The 27,775-nt window shown below is 38.9% G+C and overlaps 1 protein-coding gene across 5 annotated transcripts in view; it reads left to right on the forward strand.

The window, feature by feature from the left end:
- The window catches only part of SHROOM2 (shroom family member 2), a 126,076-nt gene that overhangs the window by 33,305 nt on the left and 64,996 nt on the right, over positions 1-27,775 (forward strand). For 3 of the 5 annotated variants that reach the window (XM_054074052.1, XM_054073982.1, XM_054073990.1), the window contains exon 2: positions 16,765-16,916. In XM_054074052.1, the coding sequence (XP_053930027.1) occupies positions 16,765-16,916 (152 nt within the window). Of the gene's footprint in view, positions 1-16,764; positions 16,917-26,098; positions 26,219-27,775 lie in introns of those variants that run through there. The other 2 variants (XM_054074033.1, XM_054074005.1) reach the window with 2 other exon arrangements.

Raw genomic sequence — 27,775 nt, forward strand, 5'->3', positions numbered from 1 at the left:
CTTCTTAAGTGTTTGGAGGTTTAGACCTAAGAGAAGAATGTGTCTTCTCTCCAATGTGGATTTTCTGGATTTTGTTGATTGAAACCTGCTCTGTGACTTGTGACCAGCATGCATTAAGACAGACTTGTTCCACAGGTAAAAAAGGGAAAGAGGAGTGAACAATGTACCTCCATACTGAAGGTATGTTCCTCTTGGGCAGGCAAACTCTGAAAGATTAAGGTGATCCTTACAGCACAGAAAGTACCATTCCAGCCCTTGCACCTTTAGAGGCTGTAATACAGATAACCACAAAGTTATGAAATATATAAAATAGGCAGTGAGCACTACGGAAAGTGCAACTGAAGCCATACAGCCATAGGCATGTTTTGTGGATGAGGATCTGGACTGCAATAAACTCCTTAGGTTAGTTTGCTCAGATGAGAAAGCAAAATAGTGACAGTAGTTGAGTGTGCATATAGTATATAGTTCCCTTTTAAAATACAGGAGGGCTGTGACCTCACATACCAGAGGAGATTAAGTAGAAAGCATCAGTAAAAGCCATCTGTAATAAGATTCTCAGCACAGTTTTTCTTTTAGTGCTTTTGATCCGAGATGAAGCCAATGAGTAATGTGAAAGTTGCCTTAGCAGAGCATGAAACTTCCTAACTTCATGCATTTGGCACACGTACAAATAGCTCCGTGTGGGGTCAGTTGTACTTTAACCTTGAGCTTTAGGCATGCTGCTGGAGAGTCCAAGCACTTTTATTTGTCCTCTTCTTTCCTTGGTTAATAAATTCTGTCCTGAAAGTGAAAATACTTAACAGAATGACATTTTTTTCATTTTTTCCACAAGTCAGATGTTAAACGTCATGATCCAGATGACATTTTTTTTAAACCACTTTCTAAATTCAAACAACTACATTAAGTGATTCCAGTTTGGGAGCTGGCCAAAGTTAGCTGAGGAGTTTCTTATCTAGCCTACTCATTCTGCAAGCATTCCCTTAAAACTGTCCTTGAGTCTGGAGAAATGAGCTGGTAAAGTCTTCCTATGTTTCAGCTCTGCTGGCCCAGCATCTTGGCAAACCATGAATTTAATAGGAATGTGCATTAAATACTTTGGAAGGGATCCTGTTTTGCTGTTGCTTAATGCAACAAAGAAACAGCAGATATATCACAGTATAGGTCTAATGCCAATTAAAGCAATAGGTCCTTGGTATGTGTGGTTATTCCATACTGTGGGATAGAGCTTGATACATCATCTACCAGTATTTTATTTGTTGGTCTGTCTTGTGCAATCTGTACCACTTCCTTTTTAAAAAAAAAAAAAAAGGAAAGCTTTTCATTACTGGTGTCGTGTGGCAGTTTCCATGATAAAAGAGAGGTGTTTTGTGTCTTCAACCACAGAACAAGCGATGAAGAACATACCTCACTTGATTGGGTTATTTTGCTTTCTTTCCTTCTCCCCAGTTCATTAATTGATTTGGATTGCTTTTTTTTTTTTCTTGGCGCACTACTTAAGTCAAATTGGTGTACAGTAGGACTCATACTCTGCTGCATGTCTTCTCATGCCACAAAAAAACCACTAGCTCTTTTTTCTACAGAGCTCCTTAAAACACGCTTCTGTGCTGCTGACCAAGCAGGCAGGCAGATTTTGAAGGCTGGAAACTGGTTCTGTATTTCCTCCTTCTATCTATCAGTTTGTTTAGCCTCTGGGATGTGGTCATTTGCAAACAATGCACAGCCTGGTACAAATTATTATAAATTTGTCAGCCACAGAAACAGAGAGAATCCGGGACTCAAATTTTATACATTGTAACTTTTTTCCCCAAAGACAAGCTGGTATTTGATAGGCTTAGGCAAATCTGTAAATATTTCAACTCTATTAATATGGCAACGCTGTAACTATTGCAACATCATTTATAATTGAGGTAGTTGTGTAAAGATAATATTCGGTACACTGCAGGATAATGCTCCAGCCTAAAAAGAGTGTGCTTGAAAGCAAAGGGAAGGGTCTTTATGGTGAAAGGGCAAACCTGCTGCCTTACATGCTCTTTAGATTTCTGCACTGTAATTTGCTGATGTTAGAGCCTGTGTGTTTTGCAACAGATATGGCTGGGGTGGGACAGTTGTGAGAGAGTCTTCAAGTAGGTATGAGGTCATGATAGAGGAATTGAGTATGTGCTGATAATCTTATGTAAATTGTTTTTTTGTTTGTTTGGTTGGGGTTTTTTTATCAGTAAATGAGCGGCATTTTTTATTGTAATCTCTTGATAGAAGACCCAGAGTTTTCAAAATGAGTATTTTTTTTTTTCCTGGTCCTGTACTGCTTACATTTCAAATTTTCTTGAGACGCAAGGCAACTCCTGTGCTCCCAGTGCATATGTATAATTAACAAGCTGCTTGTATTGCCTCCTAATCTCAATTATATTCCTGAAGAAAAAGATGTTTTCCTTTCACAAAGAGAAGGATGAAAGACTGGGGTGCAAGGTAATGCCAGCACAGAGGAATAACGTTACCAATTAATAACGCTATCAGGAGAAAGAGGCTTGTGTTCCTTATTGTGCGATCATTTTCTAAGTAGAATTTTTAAAACTTAGCCAGTTTTTTTCTTTTTGTATTTGATGGACTTCCTGCAGGAATCTTGAAAATGGACATTAGGGTTTTGTGAAGTAAGCAATGTTTTTATTAAGTTTTGAACTCTTAGTTTCTTCTTTGTAGGAAACTTTTTTAAATTACATTTTTGCAGCATTAAGCCATTGTAGTGAGTAAACTGTAGCATCATTAAGTATACCAGCTTTCATGTTAATTCACTGTTTTCTGCTAAACTCTTGAAAAATTGATACTGAGATAGCCAGCTATGGTTCTGGTGCCAGATGATATTGCTGGCTCTGTGGCAGCAGACTGTCTGGTCCTCTATCTTTTAGAATATCGCTGTAGAGAACTCTGCATATGTAATAGAGCTTATGCTACCTGTATACCTTTGGAGATTTCCTTACAGAGAAGTAAGGAAAGCACAATACTGTGGCTGCTAATACCTACTGTGTGGTACTGATCCAGATCAACGTAAATGGACTATTGCTAGCCCAGTACTGCCTTCATGTAACCCAGAAAGAACAACTGTGGTTTTCAACACAATTCACTAGAAGTGGAGTGTGTTGTTCAGCTTAACCAAGAAGGTGAGAGTTTTGGGATGTGCTCTTAGATGGCACATCTACACTTCTAGAGACAAGAGCAAAACTCAAATGTGCAACTTCCCTCCAAATTCATATAGCTGCGTGTCTTTCTAGTGTGTCTCTGTAGTGCTTTTCTCTTGTCAAGATGCCTTTGAAGGCACAGACCTGTGTTTCTGAAATGCTAAGCCATCCAAACGCACTTCTCAATATCTTTAGCTGTACTTGAGAGAGAAACCAAGAACAACACAGGAAATGGGGAGAGCTGTCTAATAAAAATACAGTGGTTTTGTACTGACTTGCTTAGCAAGAGGCTTGTAATGTGTTCTTATTTTCAATAGACCTCAACTTTGAGCTGCAGTAATAATATACTATTTAAATATTAAAAACAAAGAAAAGCAGAAGTTTCAAATGTACACTTAGTTATACTCGCTGTTTTACCTGTTAAAAGGAGAGTTGTAGTTCTCAGCAAAACCAGCGAGGTTCATCTCCAGATGCTAAGATGGCAAATATTAAAAAATCTATTAACAAATCTTCAGGGCATAGCTAGGCCACGCAAAAAAATCTAGAAGCTTACAAGTTGGTCATTACAGTGTCTGACATTTAGCTCCTAGAGTCCATGTACAGTTTATAGTAATTAAGAGATTGAAATGGGTAATCCAGAGACCTCCCTGCCAAACAAGGAACTACTTGTTTGTTGTTGAGTATTTCAACATAGGTATCTGAATGTAGAAACAGTCTGAATTCTGCATACCATCTCCCCATCATTCAAAGAGGAGAATCAGGACTGCAGTAGCAAAGTGAATTTACAAACCACAAGTTTAGGGTGAACTCCTATTTCTTCCCTCCCCACCCCATTCTTTTTTTCCTTCCTTTTTCTGAGTTGGGGATACTAATTACCCTTCTTTTAAAACTAAGCCAAAGCAGGCAGCAGCAAAGTAGTGCTTGGTCATCTTTTATATTCTATCCAAATGTTGGGATGCCTGTCCAGAAAGTAGGAGACAATTCTTTCCTCTGCCTGGAGGGTTTGAACCCACACCTCCTACAACTGAGAGACTGCCCTAACCACCAGGCTGCATGCTGGAACAGTGCAGTGCTCCTGTCCTCAACCACTGTGTGGAAGGAATCCTGGGCTAGTAGAGTTGAGGTGATTAGAATTGCATGCTTCTGAATGTAGGTTTTATTAAAAAAAAAAAAAAAAAGTTTTCATTCTTATTGATTTTGTGATACAACTAATGTAATGTTGATCATTATCTTGGATGCATAACAGGATTCTCACCAGGTACTGCAGATTCCTGAATCATAAAACATCAGATTATCATGTAGAAGACTGGTCATTTTCTGTCCCCAAAACAAATGATGCTGAAATATGTTGCCTGTTTAATTTGGAAAGCAGAAGACTTTCCAGTTGCTGCTTTAGTCAAACCTTCAATTTTCTTTTACCTTCATACATAAAATTTTAATAAAAGTTTTTCCTCTAATTTATAGTGTAAAAACTACTCGATTTAGAGAGACTTTAAATACAGTACAAACAAAATTTTGCAGTGTGTAGCTGTTGTAATGTAGAATGCAGTTGAAATATTTGAGTATCATTCAGAAAAGTAGATAATTTCTCTGGTTTTAGTGATGATAGATGTTTTTTGTTGATCTCAACACTTAGCTAAGTCCTGTAGTGCTTTGTGAGCTAATGATCTTTGCAGCATGAGTTTGAGGTTTACTTTTAAAATTTCAACCTCCAAGTCAGTGTTTACAAAAATACTCTTTTGTTACTGAATCTCAGCCTACATGCACAGATCTTCTGCGTGAAACAAAATTCAGAGTTTTTGCCTAGGGAATCCTTTGTACTTCGCCATTTGAATATCAGGTCTTTGCTTTTGGAGGAAAGCAGGCTGTGGTGACAGGCTTGAGAATGAAAGGCAAGTTTTGAATGTAAGTACTGTCTACAGTGGGCAGGCTCTCCAAAAGACCGTGTTGCTCTTACCTGAAGATGGTGGTAACAATGTGCCCATGGGAAATTGTTAGGACTATCAAACAGTGGGTTAAAAATACTACTCTACTCTCAGCTTTTGCGTACTTCAACATTAGGCTTTTAAGACCTGTCTTGTCTCAAAGGAAAACAGCTGTTTCATGGTGTTCATAAATAATACAGATGGTATCTTGTGGGTTCCACAAAGTACTCAGTTTCCTCAACCGTGTTACAGACTCATTTCAGAATGTCAGTGCTGGCAGTCTTTAACGGTCTGCCAATTATCAAGATGTACAAGTTCAAAATCTCCTGTGCGGTGCGGTATTTCAAACAGTCTACCTCCTGGCAACACTGACATCCTAAACTAGTGTGCTAAGACATAAATTTTTCATTAGGATGGTTGCATACTGCTGGAATACACACTTATAAGAAGCGTTTGTGTTCACCAGCATAGGCAGTGCGGGGAGACATAAGCCATACGTATGCTGATACGTGCATGTGTAACGGTCCAACTACCAATGGGAGAAAACAGATGTATAATTATAAATTTTCTCCTTTTGGGCAAAAAGTTATTGTACAAACATTCTCCGAAATTCTGGTCATAGTTGGGCAAGTGCTGTGCTGTGGAGTTCTGGCTGGTGCTGCATGAGTAGGATATGTCTTTTAGTAAGCGCATCTGCACATGGCAGATACTTTTGCCAAGCAAATAAAGATGTTTGTCAAACTGAGTCATAATTAAATATATACTGTCTTAATCAGGAAAAGCAGCTAATTGCATGTGTAATATTTGGAAATTTTTTAAAAGTCTTTGGAGTAATGTGCTTGCTCTCAGAGCTAATTATGTCAGCAACATGTGTTATACAACGAAGCTTTTGAAAGAGAGCTAAAAATGAAAGCCAATTTGGAAATTGTCCATTTAGAGTAGACTCTAATTTCCAAATATAAGAATTTCCCTGTGCTATTTACCACTTAAATTGATATGGATTTTTGAAGCTACGATTTGTATGTTTTGTGTAGATTTCCGTTATTTTAATCCGTGGGGATTTTAGTGCATTTGTTGCTAATTCACAGTACAATCCTATAATTTCTCAAGAAAAAAATTACTTGTGTCATGTGAGTATGAATTACATGACCTAGTATAATTATCTTATTGGTTAATTGTCTGTCATTAATCTTAGGAAGAGTTAGACCTCTAAAGTAGCGAAAGGTGGCAAGATACTTGCAGAGATGCCAAAAATGCTTGCGTGTCTAATTCTTATGGTAAATTTTTTATGAGGAAAGAATTTTTTCTAGTGTTCTGTGGTGATATTAGGTTCTGTGGAGTTGTAAGGAATGGCATATCAAAGAACTACCCAAAATGAAGAACCTGAAATTATGAACACCTAGGTCTGTTAAGAAAAAAAAAGGAAAAAGTTATTTTTTAAGAAAGTTTTTTTTTTTTTTTTAGTTTAAAAAAAAAACAAACTGAAAAACATTATGACACACCACTGACAGTTAGCAGGAAAAGGGCAGGACACCATAATGTGAATGATGCCTGGGGGTATCGTTCTGATATGGACTAATATACATTAGTCCGTCTCCACAGAATTGGATTTTGCTTTTTTCAGGTTCCTGACTCGCAACAGACTTAAGATGTTGGAGCTTAATTCTAGCTACATGAATGTTTCATGCCCTGCTCATGTGAATGGATGCCCTGGGGAGGCAGATGGGTACTATTTCATCCTGTCAGTAAACTTCATGAAAACACTGGTTGGTTTCTTTTTGACAGGCTTTTGGCTTTTATTACTGTGTCATAATGAGAGATTTACATTGATTATATTGGCAGTCAGTGTCTCTAAGAGGAGCCCTCTGCTGTCTGACCATGCCACTCGGTTAGGGTGCTGCAAGCTGACAAGGTAGGATGGCTTGGGCAGAAACTGTCATGCAGTCCTTTCTTCAGCTTGCTTTGTGAGCCTTGTTTGATAATTTTAGATGCAGTTGTTTTGCAGCTCCTGCCCTATATTTAATGCCATATTTAGTTTTTGCTTGCTTCATCTTTTCACGTTTGAATTCTGGGTGAAAGTGGAGTGAGGAAACTCTCTTCCTTTGCTGGGACACTAATAATAAACAAGAACAGAGGAGAAACTGAGGGCAAGGCTACCCAGACCTGTTTTGTTTCTGTAGTAATATGCATTTTTGTTTTCTTAAGGGTCACCCCACTAACTTCTGAGTTTGTCATTGCTTTAAGAAAGGACAATTAAGATTACTTAGCATAACATGGGGTTGGTAGAGTGGCAACAGATACCTGCATCATCTGTTCAGTTTGGAGTACTACATATTTGGAGTAAATGAGGTTGTATAAATTACTTAATGATGACTTAAGACCATTTTAGGGTTCATTGCCTATACCTGTTGTTTGTTGGGGTAGGAGAGGAAGGAATAAATATCCCTTCTTGTTTGAATTTGGCTTTCAATATTGGAATAGTGTTTTGGAAAATAGTGGCAAAAGAAGGCTTCAGTGTGTAATTTGGGCGCTCTCTGAGTTGGGTCTAAGACACTCCTCCACAGGGAGACCCCTAAGCCTAATGGCTCCCCACAGAGAGTTGTCCCTTCCTGCTGTGAGCTGGAATGTTAGTTCTGAATAAACAAAAGTTAATGCAAAGAACAGTCTGTTGTCAGCTAACTCAAATTTTAGAAGGAGCCTAACGCTTCTTTTTAGAGCTTCTTTTTTAGGGAAATGAGTGAGGGAATTAAACAGTAAAATGTTTTAAAATTCAGCAGCTTAGTGAGACTTTTTTATTAAGCTGAGTAGCAGTGCTAAAGGGGAATTCTTATTGAAGAAATTGCTCTGAATCTTTGAGAGAAGGTCATTCAATTCTCATTAATGCTTGTACGTGCTAGAAGTGGCTTAGAAGTGTAATGTTATGTTCTGCTCACTGGGTGTAGGAGTGGGTTCCTGAAGTAATACTTTAGCCTTACTATTAAAAATTACTTCTACGATAAAATCAGGTTGTCAGGAGTAGATTAGACTATTCTTGTAAGAATTAGTGGGGAATTATATACTTTCTTAGTGTCTGAAAAATAAGCACCTGTACTACAACAAAAATGGAAGGTCCCAAGTAGCAGGAGTGACTATAACCTGCAGATAGTACGAGTTTGTCAAGATAAGTATTAAGTTAAAAATGGGCTGTGCTATAGAATGTATTTAAAATGGAATGTAACACCATTTGTAACATTCCTGTGGCTTTTGGCAGACCCATCATAGGCTTTTTGAAACTAACCCGATGAAGGCGTTTTTCTGTTGCTGGGTGTTGATCAGTGCTACCTGTGTCTATAGAAGTCTTGATTTTTTTCTGGAAATCACAGCACTCTCTATACACAGGCATAGGCACAACTTAAATTTTATGTAAAATGTTTCATTCAGACTCATTGCGTGAAATAGGTAAAATTTGTTTTCAGTAAGTATTGTATTGCTATCTACTAGGTCTTTCAGTGTCTTAATTTGAGGCGTGTTAAAATTCTTAAGAAACAAACTGTAAGTTGATGAAACCGTGCTTTTTCTTTGTGAATAATGCATGACCATACCTACATAACCAAACAGACACACTCCATTCACTTTTTTCTTTTATTTGATAGTAAGGCCTTCCCTTTGTCTAATTAAGCAGTGGTGGTTTACAGGCTATTGGATTATATTCAGTATGTTATTGTTCAAGGGCACATTAGCCAGCTATGTCTTTATATTCCTGGGATGGACAGGAAGGCAGAAAAGATAAGCCAACCTTGTGGAAGTGTATGGTAGTTGCAAAGTAAAAATCCTTGAACCTTATGATCTTAAAGATTACTTTGTCAGGTCATATTTCTCCTTTTGGAAGTCTGTTCCTGTTATCAGTTTGAAAAGATAAAATGCGAGTCGTTACTATGCATGACCTCTCTTTTTAACCAGTCTTATCATTGCTCATAGTAGCTGAAAGTACGAAAATGTAGACCTGTAAAAAATGCTTAATGTTAACTGCACAGATTACATATATAAACAGCCTATATATATAATTATCCATAAGTAAACTTGCACAAGTAAATATGGATAAGCGAACTCTCAAAATCCTCTGGTAGAAGACTTGTGAGATTAAGCAACCCACAAATAGAGAAAGAAGTTCTCTTTTGGCCTTCTGGCTGTTTTTTTTTCATGGCATAAGTATGTTCTCCATTCTTATAAAGGTTATTTTGTCATTTTGGGAAAAAAGATAGGAAGGTTCGTTTAAGAGCAGTATAGCATATCTATGAGTTCAGATGGGTTCTTCTGGGCTGGATGATATTTAGCTTCTGTAAAATGCAAACTCAAACTCTTGGCTAAAAGTAAGTGGGGGTTATTTCTCAGTAATTTTTTAATAAGACATGTACAGCTTGTCTGGGGAAATGCTGTACTGAACAGCAATAGGAGGATATCTAGATGTTGATGAGGTGCTAGGAAAAAAAGGAACTTGAGAAGTACTTTGCAAGCATTACAGGAGCGTTGGTGTGAGGGTGGGATGGCACTTGAGTTCTGCAGGTTCAGGATCAGCAGGCTTTTTCCTCTGCCTCTCGCAGCATCTCTGTCTTTTCCACGCTTGTCTTGGCCTTATTCTTGCTCCAGGTAAGCTGGGTCCATTTTTCCTTTGCTTTTGTCAGGGCTCCATCCTGGGGCTATCACGACAGTAAGGGGCAGGAAACCTCCCTGCTGGCCCTGTGCCGCCCTGGAGAGGCTCTTGCATAGAAAGAACCCCAAAGACTACAGTTTGTACCGATTTAGTTGCTCTGTGGAGGTGGAATACTTGCAGGCCTGGTGGTGTGAGTTATGCAGGCTGAAAAGGCTGCATATTCGTCTAAATGCTTTTGTGGTAAATCTCACTGAGTTGGGAAAAGCAATTTTTATTTAAAAGCTATACAATATGTCTAGCAAAGCTTAGGTACTGATAGCAAAAAGCTTATCCCTGACACCAAGTAGCCCTACCTTCCTTCCTGATGTGTTGGCTCTATGCTTTCAAAGCATCGAGGTGTTTTTTAGGTTCTTGGTTTGTTTGGGGTTTTTTTCTGTTTTATTTTGTTTTATTTTGTTTTTAGTTCTAGTTCAGCATTGATGAAATGTTTACAACTTCTGTTACTGAAACAATGGAATCGCTTTGGCAAAAAAACTTTAAAAACAAAGATCTATCCTTCCTTTTTAAAACCTACAGATCTATGTGGAGTCCCTTTTCCTGATACTTTTCACATGGAAAGTGTGGTCATTAGTGTCTTGAGGCAAAGATTCATTACTTTTTTAACTCAATATACTTTATTGGTGCTTGGTTTATGTACCTCATAACGGCCTTTTGATTTAAATAAACTAAGACATATTAACGGTATCCTCTTGGAAAAATTGTATTAACTGAGGATTTATAATCAGAAAGGTCTCCTCACACAGCCTAATGGTAGGTTCTGTTTTGGATGTAGACTGGAACAAAATATTAATCAACTTATGTATATGTATTAATTTTAAAAAAGCAAAATGGTAGGGGTTTTACCATACTTTTTAAACATTTCTGGTATGAGGAACTCTGAAGTTAAGTTTGAGCCTGGAGTCAGTTTTTACAGCTGTAATAAATCCCCCACAAAAATGGCCTGTTCTAAAGGAAGTGACAGCAAGCCCTTAATCAAACAGTGGAGTAGGCAGAATTATAAAAATTAAATAAATACTTAAAGAACTGTAGCAAGTGACAGCCTTTCAAAATGTGATGCTTTCTTTAAAACAAAAAAAAAAAAACCAAACAGGAAATACAACAGCAAAAAAAGGTCCCTGGGAAAATATCCAAGTGTTTAAACTCACCAAATAAAGAGCAATTGGAAGGGGCCACGATAGACTGTGTCCTGTTACTGAACTCTACCCTTTAAAAAATATTTCCAAATTGGTTTTTAAGAGCTACCTGTTGACAGAAGACGGTGCTCCTGCCAGCCTGACAGCTCACTGTTGTTGCAGTGTGATGGGGAATACTGGAAGAGGAGCTGACCAAGGCGGGTTTCTCTAGTTTAAAAATAATTGGGGGAAAAGGGACTATGAGTGACGGTGGGGTGTGAAATGATGATTCCAGGCAAAAAGGAAATTCTGAATTCTTTAAGATATAGCGTCAACAAATGCAGCAGACACTAACTTCCTCATCAAAGCACACTTACGGAACATGGTTTAGTAGACACGGTAGTGTTGGGCTGGCAGTTGAACTGGGTCATCTTAGAGGTCTTTTCCAACCTTAATGATTCTGTGATTCTATGAATGTGCAGCAAATGCTAAGTTAATAGACTTGAATAGCACTGGATAGGCACAGATTGTGCAAGTTGGTAGCAGGTAGTTAAGATTTCTTTTCTTTGTACAGTGTTCCTTAAAGTTCATGTTGGGTAGTTAATGCTGGCGGTTGGACCCAGAGACTGTGGGGAGAGGTGCTTCAGGGTGATGGTTACCTTCTACCTTATAGTGACATGAAGGTTTGCATGGAATCCCTTGCTTTACCACACACGTCACCTACCTGGGCCTTTTTTTTCATATACACTTCTGAGTCCATCTCTAAAATGCAGATAGTTAGTTCCCTGCTAGGTGTCCTTCCATCAGTCCCTTCAATGTTGATGTAGTAAATCCAAAGCAGGAGAGAAAGGATGTGAAAGAATATAAAAACAGCCTTGCCTAGCTTCTAGGGCTTGCTTGCCTCAGCAAAATGCCTTATGGATACACACCTGTTCTCTTTGGACCTTTTTGGTCCTGTTTTAGTTTGCATTTCTGTTATATCTTGCCTCAGTGTGACCATGAGTTGTGCTGGTGCATTCAGTCCTTACCACTCAGGCACTTGCAGAAGGTATAACTGGAGTTAGTTCAGTTTCAGTACTTCTAGTTTAATTCCTCAAAGGTACACAAATTCTAGGCTTGAACTGTAAAGGTGTTTCTCCGTTGCTTAGCTTGGTGCGAACTGAAATAGTTAACAGTTCCTAATTTTACTTGTTCTGAACATCTCGTACAAAGACTGTTAGTTTTTTGAGAAAATTCTGTGTGAGGTGCTCATAAGACAAACAACCGCAAAATCATTTCTTGGCTGAACGTGAAATGAATTATGATAAAATAATTTATCATGGTAATAGTGGAATGCTGATGAATGGTGCTGTTTTTTCCTGTGTTTGTCTCTGGGTTTGGGTTTCCATCCCGTCTCCCACCCTGTCCAGAGAGAGCATGGACAAGAAACCGTCGTCATTGTAAACAACACTAGGTCTCTTGTGTCACGGCATTTCCCCAACCTGTCTCCTGCTTGTTTATACAGGTGCCTGGGGAGGAATGTGGGTATTTTAAGTAAAGTGTCAGACCTGATAAACACAAAATGAAGGGGTCACATTCTCAAAGTGGTGCTCCCGGTCAATACTACAGCATTTTAAAGCTGCAAGTGTAGGCCTTTGTTTTCCCTTTTGTGTGTGTTACCAACAGTGGGAATAGAGACTTGTAAGCATCATTTGATTGTGTTTGCATATCTAGCCATTAGACTTTTCTCCATGGCTTGGCTCTTCTGCCTTTTCAAGGCTTTCTCTCCTTTTCACAGGAAGAATTCCACATATGAGTTATACATGTGTTGTTTATTCAATTGCTTTTTTAAATCCTAACCATTATCTATATCTGTCTCTTGTATCAGTGCCTCTTCCTGTTTTGTGGATATGATATTTTATAAGCAAAAATAAATTTGGGAAGATATAACAGTTTGTATAGATACTGTTATGATGGCAGAAGTCTGCAGTTCCAGTTTTCCCTGATGCAAAGATCCCAAAGTTTGCTTTTGCTCTTGGCCATATGGCGGTCATCAGGGACAGCAGGGTGAGAGCTGGAGACTGCTGAAACAGATGCTTTTCATCAACAAACATCCTTTTCATCTCCTCTTGAAAACACTTTTTTTGGTACCAATATCAATATCCCTGCTAAGACTGAGATGTCATGGTATTTATTCTCGTTAATTTGGCAAAGTAAGAGACATATGATTTGTTAACGCATATTGAAAACACAGTTCGGGGGCATTTGTAGAACTCCTTAATTCATCCAGGATAGACAGTGTAACAATACCTGTTTTTTTTTTTTTGAAGGCTTATGCCTGTTATTTATAAGAAAATGAGGGTGTTGATTTTTTTCTTGTATGTGTCTTGTTTCCTGGCATTGCTATAAAAATGTTAAGATGTATATTTTGTGGGCATTCAGTTCCTGCAAGTACTCCCGACTACGCAGAAGGTTTGTTCAGGGCTACATCCAGTCGCATCTGCCTGCTCTCAGTGACTGAGGCAGATCTCATCTTGTTAAATGTTCTTGAAAGACTTCATCTTAAACTGTGATTTTAAGGCTTTATTTTCAGCTGTTGGCTGTTAGCTTTTCCAGGCACCTGACATTCAGAAAGAAATGGATGTTTCTTGTTAGATTATGGACTTAAAACTCAGCCTTAAATCCTGAACACATCATACCAATGTTAACATTCGTGTTTGAGATATGGCAAATAGTTGTGAAATTTTGAAGTGTATTTGCTAGTTCTAGAATGTCTATATATTTTGGTTGGGACTTACACTTCTAGTGAAGGTCTGATGAGAGGGAAAGTTTATGAATGGATGAATAAATAAAAATAAATGAAATCACTAGTAAACAAACAAAAGTCTGAAAGGAAAGCTGGAGTGACACTGTCCAAGTTTGAGCTGAGGAGGCAGGTTAATAGAGCAGTGTTTCTGAAGTGGTCTTTTCCTTGTGTTTTTTTGGTTTTGGCTGTGCTTCTTTTGATGTGTGCAAAGTCTTTAGAACTTTTTTTTTTTCCTTTTTTTTAGTTATTATGACTAAAGGACTTTTTAGTGTAATTGAAGAAATTGTATTTTTCCTGTCGAGCTAACATTGCCATTTCCACTTAAAAGTGCATCGTCAAGTAGAATGATGTTCATGCAACTATTCAGGGATCTGAAGTAAAACAAGTGCAGAAGAGTTACGCTTAAATTTGCTCAGTTTGAAGGCACTTTAACTGTGAGTGTATGTGCAGTATTTATTCTCCCTAGCTGCAGCTGATCTGGAGGCAAGGTATTAAAGAAAGACACTTCTACTTTTCATGAGGACGGCTTCAGCGTTGTCTCTAGGTTTTGATATTTTTTTTTTTGAGGTGGATTTTTTTTTATTATTATTATTAACATTGTTTTGGGCAGCCAGAATCTCTTTGGAAAGCTTGCACTGTGTGGAATGTGTGGTCTCCCTGCTGAAATAAAAACTTGGAGGAGGTAACCGAATACTCCCTGCCATCAGTGCATTGCCAGCCTGAAGAAAAAACAAACACACTTACTGTGAACAATGAACATTCCTTGAAACCCTAGGAGACAGATTTTTGCCTTTATCTTTTTTTTCCTTAAAGACAAAAAAAGAACATATTGAGGTCTTCAGGCCCAGGTAGCAGAGCCCAGGGACTTCTCACCTCGTGGCATTTGGCTGGTGCCTTGCTCAGAGAATAAGGGCTGCAACTGGTTGGCATCTACATTTTGGAATTAAAAATGTGTCCTCCTACAAGACATTTTCCCTGTTCTTTTTTTTTATTTTAATATATTTTTCACCTCTCTTTGATCTTCTTCCTACAATTCTATTGATTCAACTCTGACTTTCATCAACGTTTTTGCGCTGCTTTTCTGACCTATTGAGCTTCAGACCTCCAAACACAGTTTATTTGATAGTAACCCAGAAATGCATCTAAACACTTTGAAGACTTGTGATTGCCTATTAGGAGGCTTGAAATTCACGTGTCCCCAGCTACTGCCTCGTGTTCGGCTCTCCTTGACTTCAGGATCCCTCACGCAGCAGCCACTCCGTACTTGACATCCCTGAACTGAAATCTTTCCTAGCATATAAGTGATTTCTACTGCTACTCCCTTGTTTTCACCTTCAGTGAAGATTTGCCTCAATAATTTGGTGTCCTGGTAAATTCTTCATGTTCGGAGAATATGCAGGCAGGTCAGAGGCAGGTCATAGCTTGAGAACGAGGTGTATCAGGATGTAAGAACTTGCTCTGTCTTCAATTATCTGTGTCTTTATTAAGATAAGAAGTTCTGCAAATTAAATTAAATTGTTTCATTAGTATTAATAATGACCATCACTAGTACTAGTAAGAGCATCTTAGAATGGGGTATAAGACCAAGCATTTTAAATGGCATTCTTTTGAGCTTAGATTTACAGGACTGAAGATTTTTAAGAACATTTATTCTAGGCTTGCATAAAGAGAGCTTTCATGTGCCTGCAATGAGATTGCTGGGTGTATGAGATCATTCTGATATACTTTCATCAAGAGATATTGCTTTATTTTATTAGCTTATTTAGTTTACACTTTAGTTGCTGGAGTGTCCCTAAAACCTGAACTGTGAGCTTCAGAATTCATGAAGTTTCTTCTGGATTTGTCTCGTTGTTGATTGATGTTGGTGCCTCAGAAGATGGTAGTTCTTTATGGAGCTTTCTGTAGCTGAGGCAATTACAAGGATTTTTCCTTTGTAGCTTCACTGGCATTTAATGCTGTAGGACTCAGATACTGTACTGAAGGCACAATATAATGAAGACATAAATGAAAGTCCTTACTTTGAAGACAGAAGTGTCAAATCTGCAAAACGAGGTGAGATACGGATTGTGAGCAAGTGAGGGAGGAATAAAATTAAAGGCATAGATCATGAGCCCAAGCAATTGAGAAGCCGAAGACTGTGTTGACAGCAAAGAAGATGAGAAGAAGCTGAGAAAGCAGAGGGCCTGAATTGCAAAGTGTTCAACACCTACAACTATAATTGAAGTCAGTTCAAACTGTTAGTACTTGCTAGTCTGGCTGATCGAGCTTTTGGGATTTGTTTTAAATTTTAAAGATGAGTAACTCGTAAAGCATTTGTTTTCCTAATTGGGTTGGGAATTGCCAAAATCTGACTCTCTAATTTATCTTGTGCATGTTTTGCCACATGTTACGTGTAGTTGTGTGCATAAATTCAGAGCATACAAGAGATGCCTGTGGCAGCAAAATAGTCTTCCAGTGAATTTCCCTTAGTATTGTGGTGTTCTTTGGCAGTGTAACATGCTGGTTTTCTTCCTTGGATCTCAGACCATCGTTTCTTCTTCTGTCCAGAGCTGTCGGTTAGCTGCATGGATTGTAAATTCTCAAATATTTTCTTAAACATTATGTGCCTGATGAAAATGACTTTATTTGCCAGACCAGCTTCTTATGCCTTATTTTGGGGTTTCATAACATGCTGTATTTTTTGGAATTGACTCTGTGATTAACATTATTGACTATATGGTTAATATTATTGGTTGCATTCTCTGGAGAACCAATTTTTTTTAAGATGCCTGCCTAAAGCTCTATTTGCAAGTATGATTACCAGTCCTGTAATGGAGCTCAAGATCACAGATGCTTTTGACTCCCAAATTCCCATCAAGCTTTCTGGTTTTCTCAGATTTTCTGCCTTCCATTTCTTTCCTGTTCTGATTGTCACTGTATCGTTACTCTCTCCACAGCATTTTTAAATGTCTTTTTAAAAATCATTGTGACCACTTAATTAATGTGTTGCATGAAGCCAATATTGAAAGCTCATTAACTTTCTTTAAAGGTGTCACTATGCAACCTGAATATTCTGTCATTTGATATGCTTTTTCTTCAGATTGAAGATGGGAGCAAAGCTGCAGCTGTGGACAAATTGCTGGCTGGGGATGAAATTATTGGCATCAATGATGTGGGTCTCTCTGGTTTCCGACAAGAAGCAATCTGTCTGGTGAAAGGTTCACACAAGACACTGAAGCTTGTAGTAAAAAGGTAAGCTTGTGTCGGTCAGCTAGAAAACCAAATGTGTTCCAGCCTTGTAAGCTTCTGGGCAAACTAAATTTGCAAGGCTTGGCAAGAAAATGAGGTTCATTCAGTGTTATTAATGTGCATATTATGTCGTGTTACCTCCTTCTCGAATACAGAGTCTTTATGGATGAAGACATGGAGAAAGGCAGCCTATTGATCAAAGGCAACGTGTTCTGTGAATAATGTAATGTGATGACTTGGGACTCCATTCCTTTCTTTCCTCCTGAAGTAGGCTGTCCGGCCGGCCGTGCTTCGCTGCCTTCAGTGTGCAGGCTTCAGCAATGCTTTTTAGTGCATTTGTTGTGCAGGCCAGTTGGACTGTGAGGAGTGGGTTACATTGGGAAGTTTTTGGAAAAGCATTTTCCTGCTTTGTGGGAATATTTGAAGTCTCGAGCATTTCTTCCATTTATAAAAAGAGAACATGTTACAGAAACTTTGTTTTGTCATTTTGGCTTGCAACTTTAAGTTCACACTTTTTTTACTAACTTGAATTAAAAATAAGTTGCGTAAAATAATTTCGACAAAAGTCAACAGAAGTTAAAGTAGGTTAAATCTTGTAACTTCTGAAAAAATACAAGCCAGGAAATTTGAACAGCGAAATATTGCCAATTACTTTCTTACTCTGATGAATAAGAACTTTCTAATTAATTACTCTTATCAAGTTACACCAGCTGGTCTTTCATGAAGTAATTTTGGGTGTCTTTGTCAGGATCAAAAAAGACTTTTGTTGCAGTACTGAAAATGCTGAGAATTGGGGTTTGACAGGTATGATGACTGAGACTGTTAGTATAACCACTGTTTGAGGCTGTCTTAACTGAGGATTATCCTTTGTGAAATAGCACTAGTAGGTAAGAGAGGTACAAAAGCATGCTTTTCACCTTTGGTTTAACGTGTTTTTGGTGGAAGGAATTATCAGAACCTGCATCTCTTTCACAAGTGATAGTTTATATCCTCAGCAATAGCTACTTCTGGAAGCTCTCTCAAATTTTTGTACCATTAAATCTAATAAATGCAAAATGAAAAGGCATTCGCAACTATCGTAAGTCAAGTTGATTTTCAGCAGTTTCAACTTGTACTGACTATTCCCGTAATAGCACTTTTGTTAGCAGAGGTTACATCAGCTGTTTCTGTTGGAGAAAGGGAGAACTTCAGGGTTGAGGAGTTTTATAGATGTTGAAGAATCTGCTAAGACAGCAAGTCATAATTACTGTGAAAAGCTTCAGACCAAGTGAAAAGATTTCCTCTTTCTTAGTGCTTTTCGGTAACACACTAACTTGCTTTGAATCTGTGAATTCTGATTTATCTTTGGAAATGGCAGAAAATTTGATGCAGAAATATCGTCTTAAGAGGCACAGCTATGTCATTCTTGTCATTCACAAGTGCTTCACACCTGTGATTTTGGAGAACTTTCATACAGTTAACCAAGCACTGGTTTGCTGCTGGGGGTTTGTGGCTGTTCTCTGCAGGCAACAGAGCCCCATTGCTATGCATGCCTGCCTGCAGTTTGGTGCAAAGCTGATGGATTTTCATCAGTCCTTTCTCATCCCTCCTGTTTTCCCTTCCCTAGCACATGTACAGTGGCCAAAAGCAACTTAGCTATTCTAGCCAAGAGGCTGAAATAGTGACTGTTGTTAGGGAATACATTTTTGTCTTATATTTATGAAAACTTCCATAGGTCCCAAAAGTGGCAAGGGCTTTTCGGGTCATTTGACAAGCCTGCATAATATTGGATAAAATTTCATAAAACTTATTGAATGAAATTAGCTCAAGGTTTTTGTCTGTGTTTTTTCAACTTTGCTCTTTCTCTTGGAAAGTTGCCTTAGGACATCAGTCCTTTGTCAGTCAGAAACCTTTTAACACCCAGTCTCGTTTTATTCTTAGCCAACTTGTTCTCATGCACTACTGTATGTGTGCTGAAATAGCTTTTCTTTTCCTGTTGGAAGTTCAAATGGTGCAGGTTTTTATGAAAGCCTTGTTGCATGCTTTCTTTCAGAAGTTATGGTTTGAACAACAGTAATGTTTTGTTCTGTTTGCCCTAAATCTTAGGCTGAATTTTTATGAGTGCTTTAAACAGTCCCGTCTTTAAGCTAACCAGTTGTTTAGTCTTTCTGTGAGCAGTCCTGCAGGTCTGGATTGAATGGGATCAGGGAACTGATCTGACTGCAAAATTACTTGGGGAAGTAGGTTTTCAGCTCGATAGGACCACCCCTTTAAGAGACAGCCTGCACTTTAATTAATTACAGCAATCTTGAAATGGCTGCTTTAGCATTTTTAGACTATTTCAGTGTTCTTTAGATCTACCCTTACTATTCTCTGGGGAGATGGGGATAATTCCACAATTCTCTTCCATCGAGTTACGTATAAAATGAAGTATTGATCTGCAAGTTGTCTTAGCATCCTTTTGTCTGCTTGCCTCATGTCTTTCCTTTGTCTAGCACTGTGATGGTTCTCTATAACGTTGATTTAACATTTTATTCCCTGTGGGTGTCAGTGTCATAATCTGAAGCACAAAAGAGACAAATGATTCGAAGTTCACACAGTCCTGGAGGTTAAAAGAACCTTTGTTTTAATCGTGTCTGTCCTTGCTGTGATGGTTAGTTTGGGAAGCCAAGATCTAGATTTTGTGTGGAAAACCTTTTTCCCTAAGATTGCTTGTGTTATCGACTTGTAAACTGATCCCTAAGGGAAAAGCAAATATTTTTAGAACTACCATGATGGGCAAAAATTACTTTTAAAGAAAATTCTTCTGGAAAGCAGAGTTTTCTTTGTATTAATGCCAGTAGAATTAATCCAGAGAAGAGGTTTATTTGTCACAGAGAATTGTGTCCATATGAAATTTGTCCATACGGGTCACTTCTTTATGCAGTACTCCCATGTCCTGGTCTTGTACTTATCTAAGTATTTCTCTGCCTGGGAAGCACTAGGACATGATATTTTCAGTGTAGAAATACAGTGTACCTGTAGCTAAGACTAAGTGAAAACGTTTTGCCATAGGGACTAATGTGTTTCATTCACAATAATTAATGTGTGACTGTAGCAGTGGTTTCTCAGAGGGCTGGTGTTGCTCAGCAGTGATAGCTGGCTTCCACAAAAATATTTTCATCTGCTCTTTTTAAAGAATCTAATGCTAGACTTGCATAGGGAAAATACCATTGGTCTCTAGATAAAAGTGCCTGCAGTACCAAATACTCAGCATAAATACTCTGGCTATCGGCATGTGCATTTTGCTGTATTTTTTTGACACATTGCACAATTGTGATCTAAACCAAATCAATGACTTAACGACAAGCAGGTTGTTTAAGGAGCTTAACATATATTGATGGTTGAGCAAGTGTGGTATACTTTTGATCATGGGTTAAAAGAGGACTCAGGAGTCTTTTGTGTTGTTTTCTCCAGTGGATTTGTCAAAGCAACATATCTTAATTATGTGCTAGTTCTTCAGTGTAGTACTGAGTTGTTTCTTCAATAGATTCCTTTCTTGGGAAAATGGAAAGGAAAGTGTGCTTAGGACAATTCTTATGGGAATTACATGTGAATTCCTCTTGTTTTGGAAAAGGTGTGTGCATGTCTATATATGCACATGTAAAATTGCTCTGAGTGTTGGTACTGAGGTGGTTACCATATTCTGTGTAATTTAATTACTCTGCATACTTCTAACTTAAACTCCTTTCTAGTTATCAAATGTAATCTTCATTCCTTTGCACATTCTAGAGACGCATATACCACAAACCCATGAAAGTTTGAAATTATTTTTCACTATGAATTCATGAGGCGGATTAAGCTGTTAAAAATTGACACATAGATGATGCTTTCATTTGTGGTTTATTAATGGTAAAGGGAGGGGTGGAATTATGTGGCCTTTGGGATCTACCCTTGAAACTCTATGCAGTTGTCCTGTTGGCTGCTTGATTGTTGTCACAGTGGAAACAAATGGGCAAGGAACGGAGTAGCCGTGGACTTCTTTTCATCAGTTTCTGCTGGTGACAGGAAACTGGACTCTCAGTGTAACTTGACCAGCTGTGCAGGTACTGACAAATGCCTGAGAACCAGCCTTGAAGTTCTGGTGTAATTGCAACCATGTTGCACACGCATGTGAGCAGGCGTGGGTTTTTTTTCCCTTTTATATAGCATTTTGGATTGGTGCCTTTATGTGGCAAAAGTACAAACTGTTTTTCCAGTGCTGAAGAGTCCGTTGTTACAGAAGATGGAAGGAGAGCGAGATGAAACACACCACCAGACGTGTAGTCTGAATGCTGAAAATTGCTGTGCAAAATCCTGATGAGGGAAGTGCATGACATGATGTGTGAACTATAGACACCTAAATGTGGAAAGTTAGGATAATCTTTATTTGCGTGGCGCTTCATGAAAAGAGACAGCCATTTAATTGAAGCACGGGAGAAAGAGAGTTGTTAATGAATGCCCAGAGGCACAAGTCTGGGAAGAAAAATTTGACAGTCATTTTCAGCGTTCAGATGGGAGATCGCTGAAATTTTGCCATGTTCTGAGCAGAAAAATGTTTAACACCACCAGTGACCTTTTCCAAGGGGATCTAGTCTTACCCATTTATCACTTGTGGAACAGCTAGCAGTGCGCTTTGTAGCTCCTTTTGGCTACAGGAGTACTCTTTGAAACTTGGCAATACCAATTCGTGAGATGACTTGGGAAGATGAAGGATTTGTTTTCTGTGCAGTTACAAGATATGGATTGAGGACTGAATTCTGCCTCTTACTTGCATGACCACTTGATAGTTCAGGTTTTATAGGTATCAAAATAGTTAGTATAGGAAATGAGTAGAAAGATACATGTGGTTGTGCAGATTTGAAGCAAGTATTGTATTTAGTCAATGGTTAGGGTTAAGTATTGCTCAATAAACCAAATGCATTTATGGAGAACCACTGCTGAGTAGGATTGAAATCTATTTTGCTGTTAAATTTCATTTCATTGCTCCTCGAACTGTGATTTGTTATAGCAGAACAAATAGCAGTGATTGCTCTCTTGTTGCCCCATAGACAAAGTTTTTCCTTTTTGAAAATTGCCTTGGCCTTGACTAACCAAGAACAGGTTTTGGGTTTTTTAATGTCTGTATTTTCAGCCAGACTCTGGGCATAGGTAGGAAATTCTAGCAGGGCTTGCTAAGGCTGTATACGCATGCGCACACACCATTGCTGTAAGAAGCAGGCAGGTGTGATAGCTCCTCTCTACCCATTTTTCTTGAAATCCGTGTGGGTGTGGAACAGCTTGTACCGGTGCAGGTCTTGGGTATACAGACTTTGTGAGTGGGTATTTGTGACAGGTGCAAACAGCTATCAAGTTCAATGCTGGAGAGTTTCTGTGAGACTGCAGCTGGTGGAAGGGCTGGGCTGTTTAATTCCTATTTTGCAAATTCACTAAGAATTGCGTCAGTGCATTGCTGTAGGCCCACTCTCCTGTGCAAGGCAGGATGGCCAGTTTTAAACATATGCCAGATAGGAAGTTTACCGACTCCTGCTCCTGCACAGGTATTGTCATGGAGAGAGAAGCAAGCAGCGTGTGTTGAGGTGTGAGCCTCTACTGTGCTCCTCCTCCTTCAGTTGTATGATCCTGCACCACTGATGGAAGGAATGGACAGGACAAATGGAGTGTACACTTTCACCTTGTGTTTTCAACAAATTACACCTTGGAAGAGCCCTGGACCATTTTCCCTGGTTGCCTAACTATCAGCGCAGTCACTTGAACCACATGGAAAGTGTGAATCTGTTCCCTTCACCATGACTCTACCAATACTACCCAGGTGTTCAGACATTTCTCATACCAGCTGTCTTTTTGATAGGTAGGGTCTACATCTGAAAACACTTTTACTTCTTAATTTTCTGCCCACCTCACCTTTTTTTCATTAATGTGGTTTGATTCATTCTGTTAGTGATATATTGATGGACACTGAACATAAGCTTCAGTTCCTCAAATTGGTGGTGTGTTGTCCCTGCTTTCAAAGAGTACGTTGTTGTCTCATGATTTTGGATGCGTGTCTTGTACAACTGTCAGGACTCTCTCAATATGTATGTTATGACTGAGACGTTTTTTATGTTGTGGTGACTTTCATAATTTGTTGCTTTACATAAAAAAATGCAGCCTGTAAAGCCTGAATTACAGAAAGCAAAAAATAAAACAGATGTCACCATGTTTTACCAAATCAACTCCGTTATGGTGATGTTTGGAGTACTAGGAAGGGCATAGACAGCTTGTGGGTAAAAGGAATCCTCTATAATTTGAATATGCTTATTCAAAAGGTTACTTGTGGCAATGCTATTCATTTGTGAAGTAATTACCAAAATTGGGCAATGTTGCTTTTTTTGTGGAATGGAATGTGCATCAGATGGTAACAACCTGTGAGTCATGACTGGTTTCTAGGGGCTTTTTTCTTCAATCCTGCAAGCACTTGTTGAAATGGTTAATTTTGAGCATGAGTAGTCTCATCCAGTTTAGTGAGAGCTCTCACATGACAAAAGGTGAAAAAGTATACAAGTGCTTGCAGGATTTAAAGATAGTTTTTTACCAAGTGGTACATTGGATTTATTCTTAAAACCACTTTCCACTGTTGAATTTCAGTGTGGGTGCTGGAATCCGTAATGCATAGCTCCTTGGGTGAGAAGGGGGAAACAGGTGAGCCTTCTATAATTTAGGGGTCTGAAGACTGACTTGTCTGACATTGCACTTTCATGTGCACGCACAGGAGATTTTTTTAGTGTGTGTGTTTCATAGTGCTGTAGATCTGTGCAAACTCCTGACTGAGACTGAACTGGAACCCATCTATTAAAGACCAAATAAATAATATTTTTAAGTCGGGAATCTTCTTTGCATCTGGAAGGAATACTGTATATGTTATGCATTTTGAAGTATTGACTTGCTTGGGGTTGCTTTAAAGTACTTAAAAGCATTGGGTTTTTTTAAACATTGTCAGGAACTTCTACATTCACAGGTACAACTTCAGGAGAGTAGTAATACTCCTGTTTCAGTGTGCTGCAGTTCCCCTTGTGGTACTTTTAGGTTGCATATTTCACCTCCTGAAGACTGCGTGACTGACAAAATTGAGAACTTGGATGCTTCTTAAATATTTAAGTGTCAAGTAGCCTACCATGCTGCATTTAGAGATTTCATGCTCTACTTGGTCAAGTAACTACATGTAACACCTTCCAATTTGAAAAGATTATAAAACCGTTTTAAAATAATTTCTGAACCTAACCCTTAACTCCAGAAATGTGACCACTTAAAAGAAAGGCAGGAATGCAAGAGTGTTGCAGCTTTAGTTACTGAATAACTGAACAAATTTACATCTTATCTCTTACACAAGAAACCCATTATTTTATGGTCATTGCTGCTGAATCTGCATAATACTGGATCACCTGGCAAAGCAAAGGCTGGCACAGAGACACAGTTACCACACTGCTGAGTTATACGTTCCTTACGCTTTAAGTCCAGCTTCATGTTGAGTGCAGAGGAAGAACAGAGTGGCAAAAGCTGGGGTTTGGGGAAATTTCTGCAGGATTACAGTTGAAATCAAAATCAGTCCTTTGGTCTGGCTCACACAGCAGCCTTGTTGGTAGGTGGGCAGCCAAACTAGGGGATGGCATCTAATGGGGAAGAAAGCACTATAGGGAATGGTAATGTCTTCAAAATCTGATCTGGCATAGAGGGCATGTCAGAGCAAAACAGCATTCCCAAATAAAACTTGAAGCATCTCAGCTCGTGGCATTGTTCTTTGTGAAGGCCCAATAATTTGCATCATGTGGTTATAGTGTTTTAACCAAGAATGAGCCGAACTAAGGCTGGGCAGTCTCCTGAAATGCCCCAGGACTGGAGGAGCTCTCTTTCCTCACTCCTGTTTTTGGGTCACCTTGGACGTGGTTAGGTATATCACATCTGCAATTGGCGTGGGAACGCACCACACCTTGTGGTAGAAACACTGGTATGTGAAGTGTGGTTTCTGAGGAAACTCGGTTCATTTGGGATAGCTATCAAATGGTAAGCTCATTGTGGTAAGTGGCTGGGAGGCAAAACACACCCGTTTTTTCTGGCCACAAGCAAAGCAGAGTTGCCACGGCCGCATGCTCCCGGGACACAGCAAGTTCCTTCTTGCTGAAGGCAGTGTGTTGGGCTGTTGTAGGCTGCTGCGTGCTGCTGTGCTTGCTAACTCTTTCCCGGGCAAAGGTGGTGGTGGTGAGTGTGTCCAAAGGCTGCTCTGCGTCCTTTTCACTGGCTTCTCAAACTTTGCCTCAGCCATAGTGGGACAGCCTAAAATCTTCTGTGTGTTTTCCTTTCTGCTGTTGTTAGCATTTGCCCTACCAGAGGCTGCGTTTTTCTTCAGCATTACTGATGAATGAAGCCTTTCCAAAACGTTTGAAAGTACAGCCTGCTGGAACCAGCATTTGGAGCTGATTCTTCAATACGTGAAGCGTTTTAGATGCTTCCAGATGCAGAATACTTATTAAAAAATGTTTTATTATCCTTTAGAGGAATTCTGATAAATCATGGCAAAAACTGAGGTTAGAGAATGACATCAGGAGTTTAATGCTATCTATTCATCAAAAGGTAGCAGAATATGCCCAAAATAAGAATGAAGAAAAAGTATTAGCTTATATAATATACTATAAATCCCAAGATCAACGCTTTTATCTCAGACATCCAGATGCGCCTATCTAGTTCCCCAAGGCAGAGTGAGGAAAAACAGTTCCAGAATGTGAAAGTTTTATTATGGTAGTCTATTGGGAACTTAGCAGCTAGGAAGATTGATGATTTAATACCTCATTGTTGACAGTGCATATCTTATTTGTAAATGAAATTGCTGTTCCATCCTGCTCGAGCCTGTGTAGTTGGGCTGTGGTACCAGGAAAACCAGAATAAACTGTGATGGTGTAATCCTGATTTGCCCAAGTTAATGAGTGAACTTTTTAAGGGCACTAAGACTTGATAGTTTATTTGTTTTCACAGACCCAAGCAGAGGATTTTGCAGGTCTCTTTAGTTTCTTCTTATGTAAAATGTAACTTACCACGTGGTGGAATAGGAAAGGAGGTGTTCTGTTGGCCCAGCTCCCCCTGCCCCTTCCAGCATGACTCATTTTAAAAGAAGCACTGTTGACTGTAGTGCAGCCTTGCTGTTTGCTCCCTTTTCAGACAGAGGGTGACTGGCAGATGGGAGGTCAGACCTGGTTACCCGGCTTATGGGAGGAGCAAGTAAAGAGCAATGCTGCGGGCTCTATAGGTCTTGCTGTGGTTGAGAGCAAGGCAAAAAGGTAATCGTGTGAATCTTTGTGCAAATTTTGACATGTGAAATTATGCATTTAAGGTAGGATATGCTTCTTTGCTGAAATTTTAGGGAATGGGACAAGTACCTGTACCCAGAGACTTCTGTCAGTCTGTCAAAATACCGATTCAATTTGCTGTTCTAAGATATCTGAATATTAATAGGTCTCTTTTCTTACTACTTTTGTCTTTTAGATCCTATCCCTGCCCCCAGAAGTCCATAAGTTAAGCACATGGTTGTTACTTTTTTGTTGTTTTGTTTCCAAATTCTAAGTCACTTCTTTTTTAGGGATACTCTTTGGGAGTCACTTCCTTTTACGATAAGATACTAGAAGTGGAAAATGCAAAAACAGGAACTCCTCCTGTTTTGCATTGAAAAAAATGCTGCAGTTCTATTTGCTGCTTCCAGAAATATAGGCTGACTTTGTAGTTGCTGTTGGAATTTGTCAGCACTTTGCTAAGAAAGGTGAGAAAGAAGGGAGTGCAAAGTATTCAGGTAGAGACCAAAAAGCAAACAGCAAAGCTACATACACAGTTTTGATGTTTTAACTAATTGCATTGAACTTTAGTGAGTTACAAACGTTCAAAAAAAAAAAAAAATGGTAATGTCAGAAAACAGCTTGTTAATTTTGGGTATCTCAGTTGAAGCGAGTCATTTAAAGGTGTCTAAAATCCAAAAACTGCTGAGTAATCTCCCTTTGAAAACAAAGAGAAAGAATAATGAACGCGTCTCAAAGTCCACGTTCAAAAATGGAGGCATAAAGAATCTCTCCCGACTTCTGAAGATCACAACTGTAGCAATTAAATGACTGAGGACTTATTTTAAATGTGCAAATAAGACCACTTGACCACAACAGATGCTTTTTTTTCTTCATTCTGAATAGCGTCGTCTGTCGTTGTTCCCCGTGGTTTAATCCTTTGCTGGTAGCGCCCTCTTGTGGCTATTATTTTCATCAAATGACTTCGAAGGGATTTTTAAAAAAAGGATATAATTTAGAGATTTCTACCTTAGAGCACACACAATCTCTTTTGGATAAACGTTCCTATATTAAATGTGGTAACATATATTTTAATGATGCAGGAAGGTCAATCTAGGCAAAAGTATCCCAAATGTGCTTTTCCCAGAAGAGTTTTCAGGGGTTTTAACAATTTTTCATCTTTGTAGTTTTGGCAAAAATCTATATCCCTGTGGAAGCACAGATGAGGGGCTCAGAGGGGAGTGAAGTCTGCATTGGCAGCCAGAGTCAAGTGGAGGACAAACTGGGATGAGCACCTTTGGCAGCAAGCTTGATCACAGATGCTGCTTTGCCTGTGGCACTACTAAGTGATAAGCAGGTTACTCCACACAACTTTGGTTATTAAAATGAATGAAAAAAAGGATGTGGGAAACCATTCACAGTGGGACTGTTACGTGTGTTCTTGGTGAAAGCTTTGCACTCTGAATTGCGGTTTTCTGATTCTGTGAATGAGGGAGTAGATGGTGGCGCGAGCAGCCCTTGACCCATTTTGTTTTGGAATTACAAAACTCTTAGCTGGTGTTTTAGTTT

The sequence above is a fragment of the Cuculus canorus genome, chromosome 1 (genome assembly GCF_017976375.1).
Source record: "Cuculus canorus isolate bCucCan1 chromosome 1, bCucCan1.pri, whole genome shotgun sequence".
In the NCBI taxonomy this organism is placed as follows: Eukaryota; Metazoa; Chordata; class Aves; order Cuculiformes; family Cuculidae; genus Cuculus; species Cuculus canorus.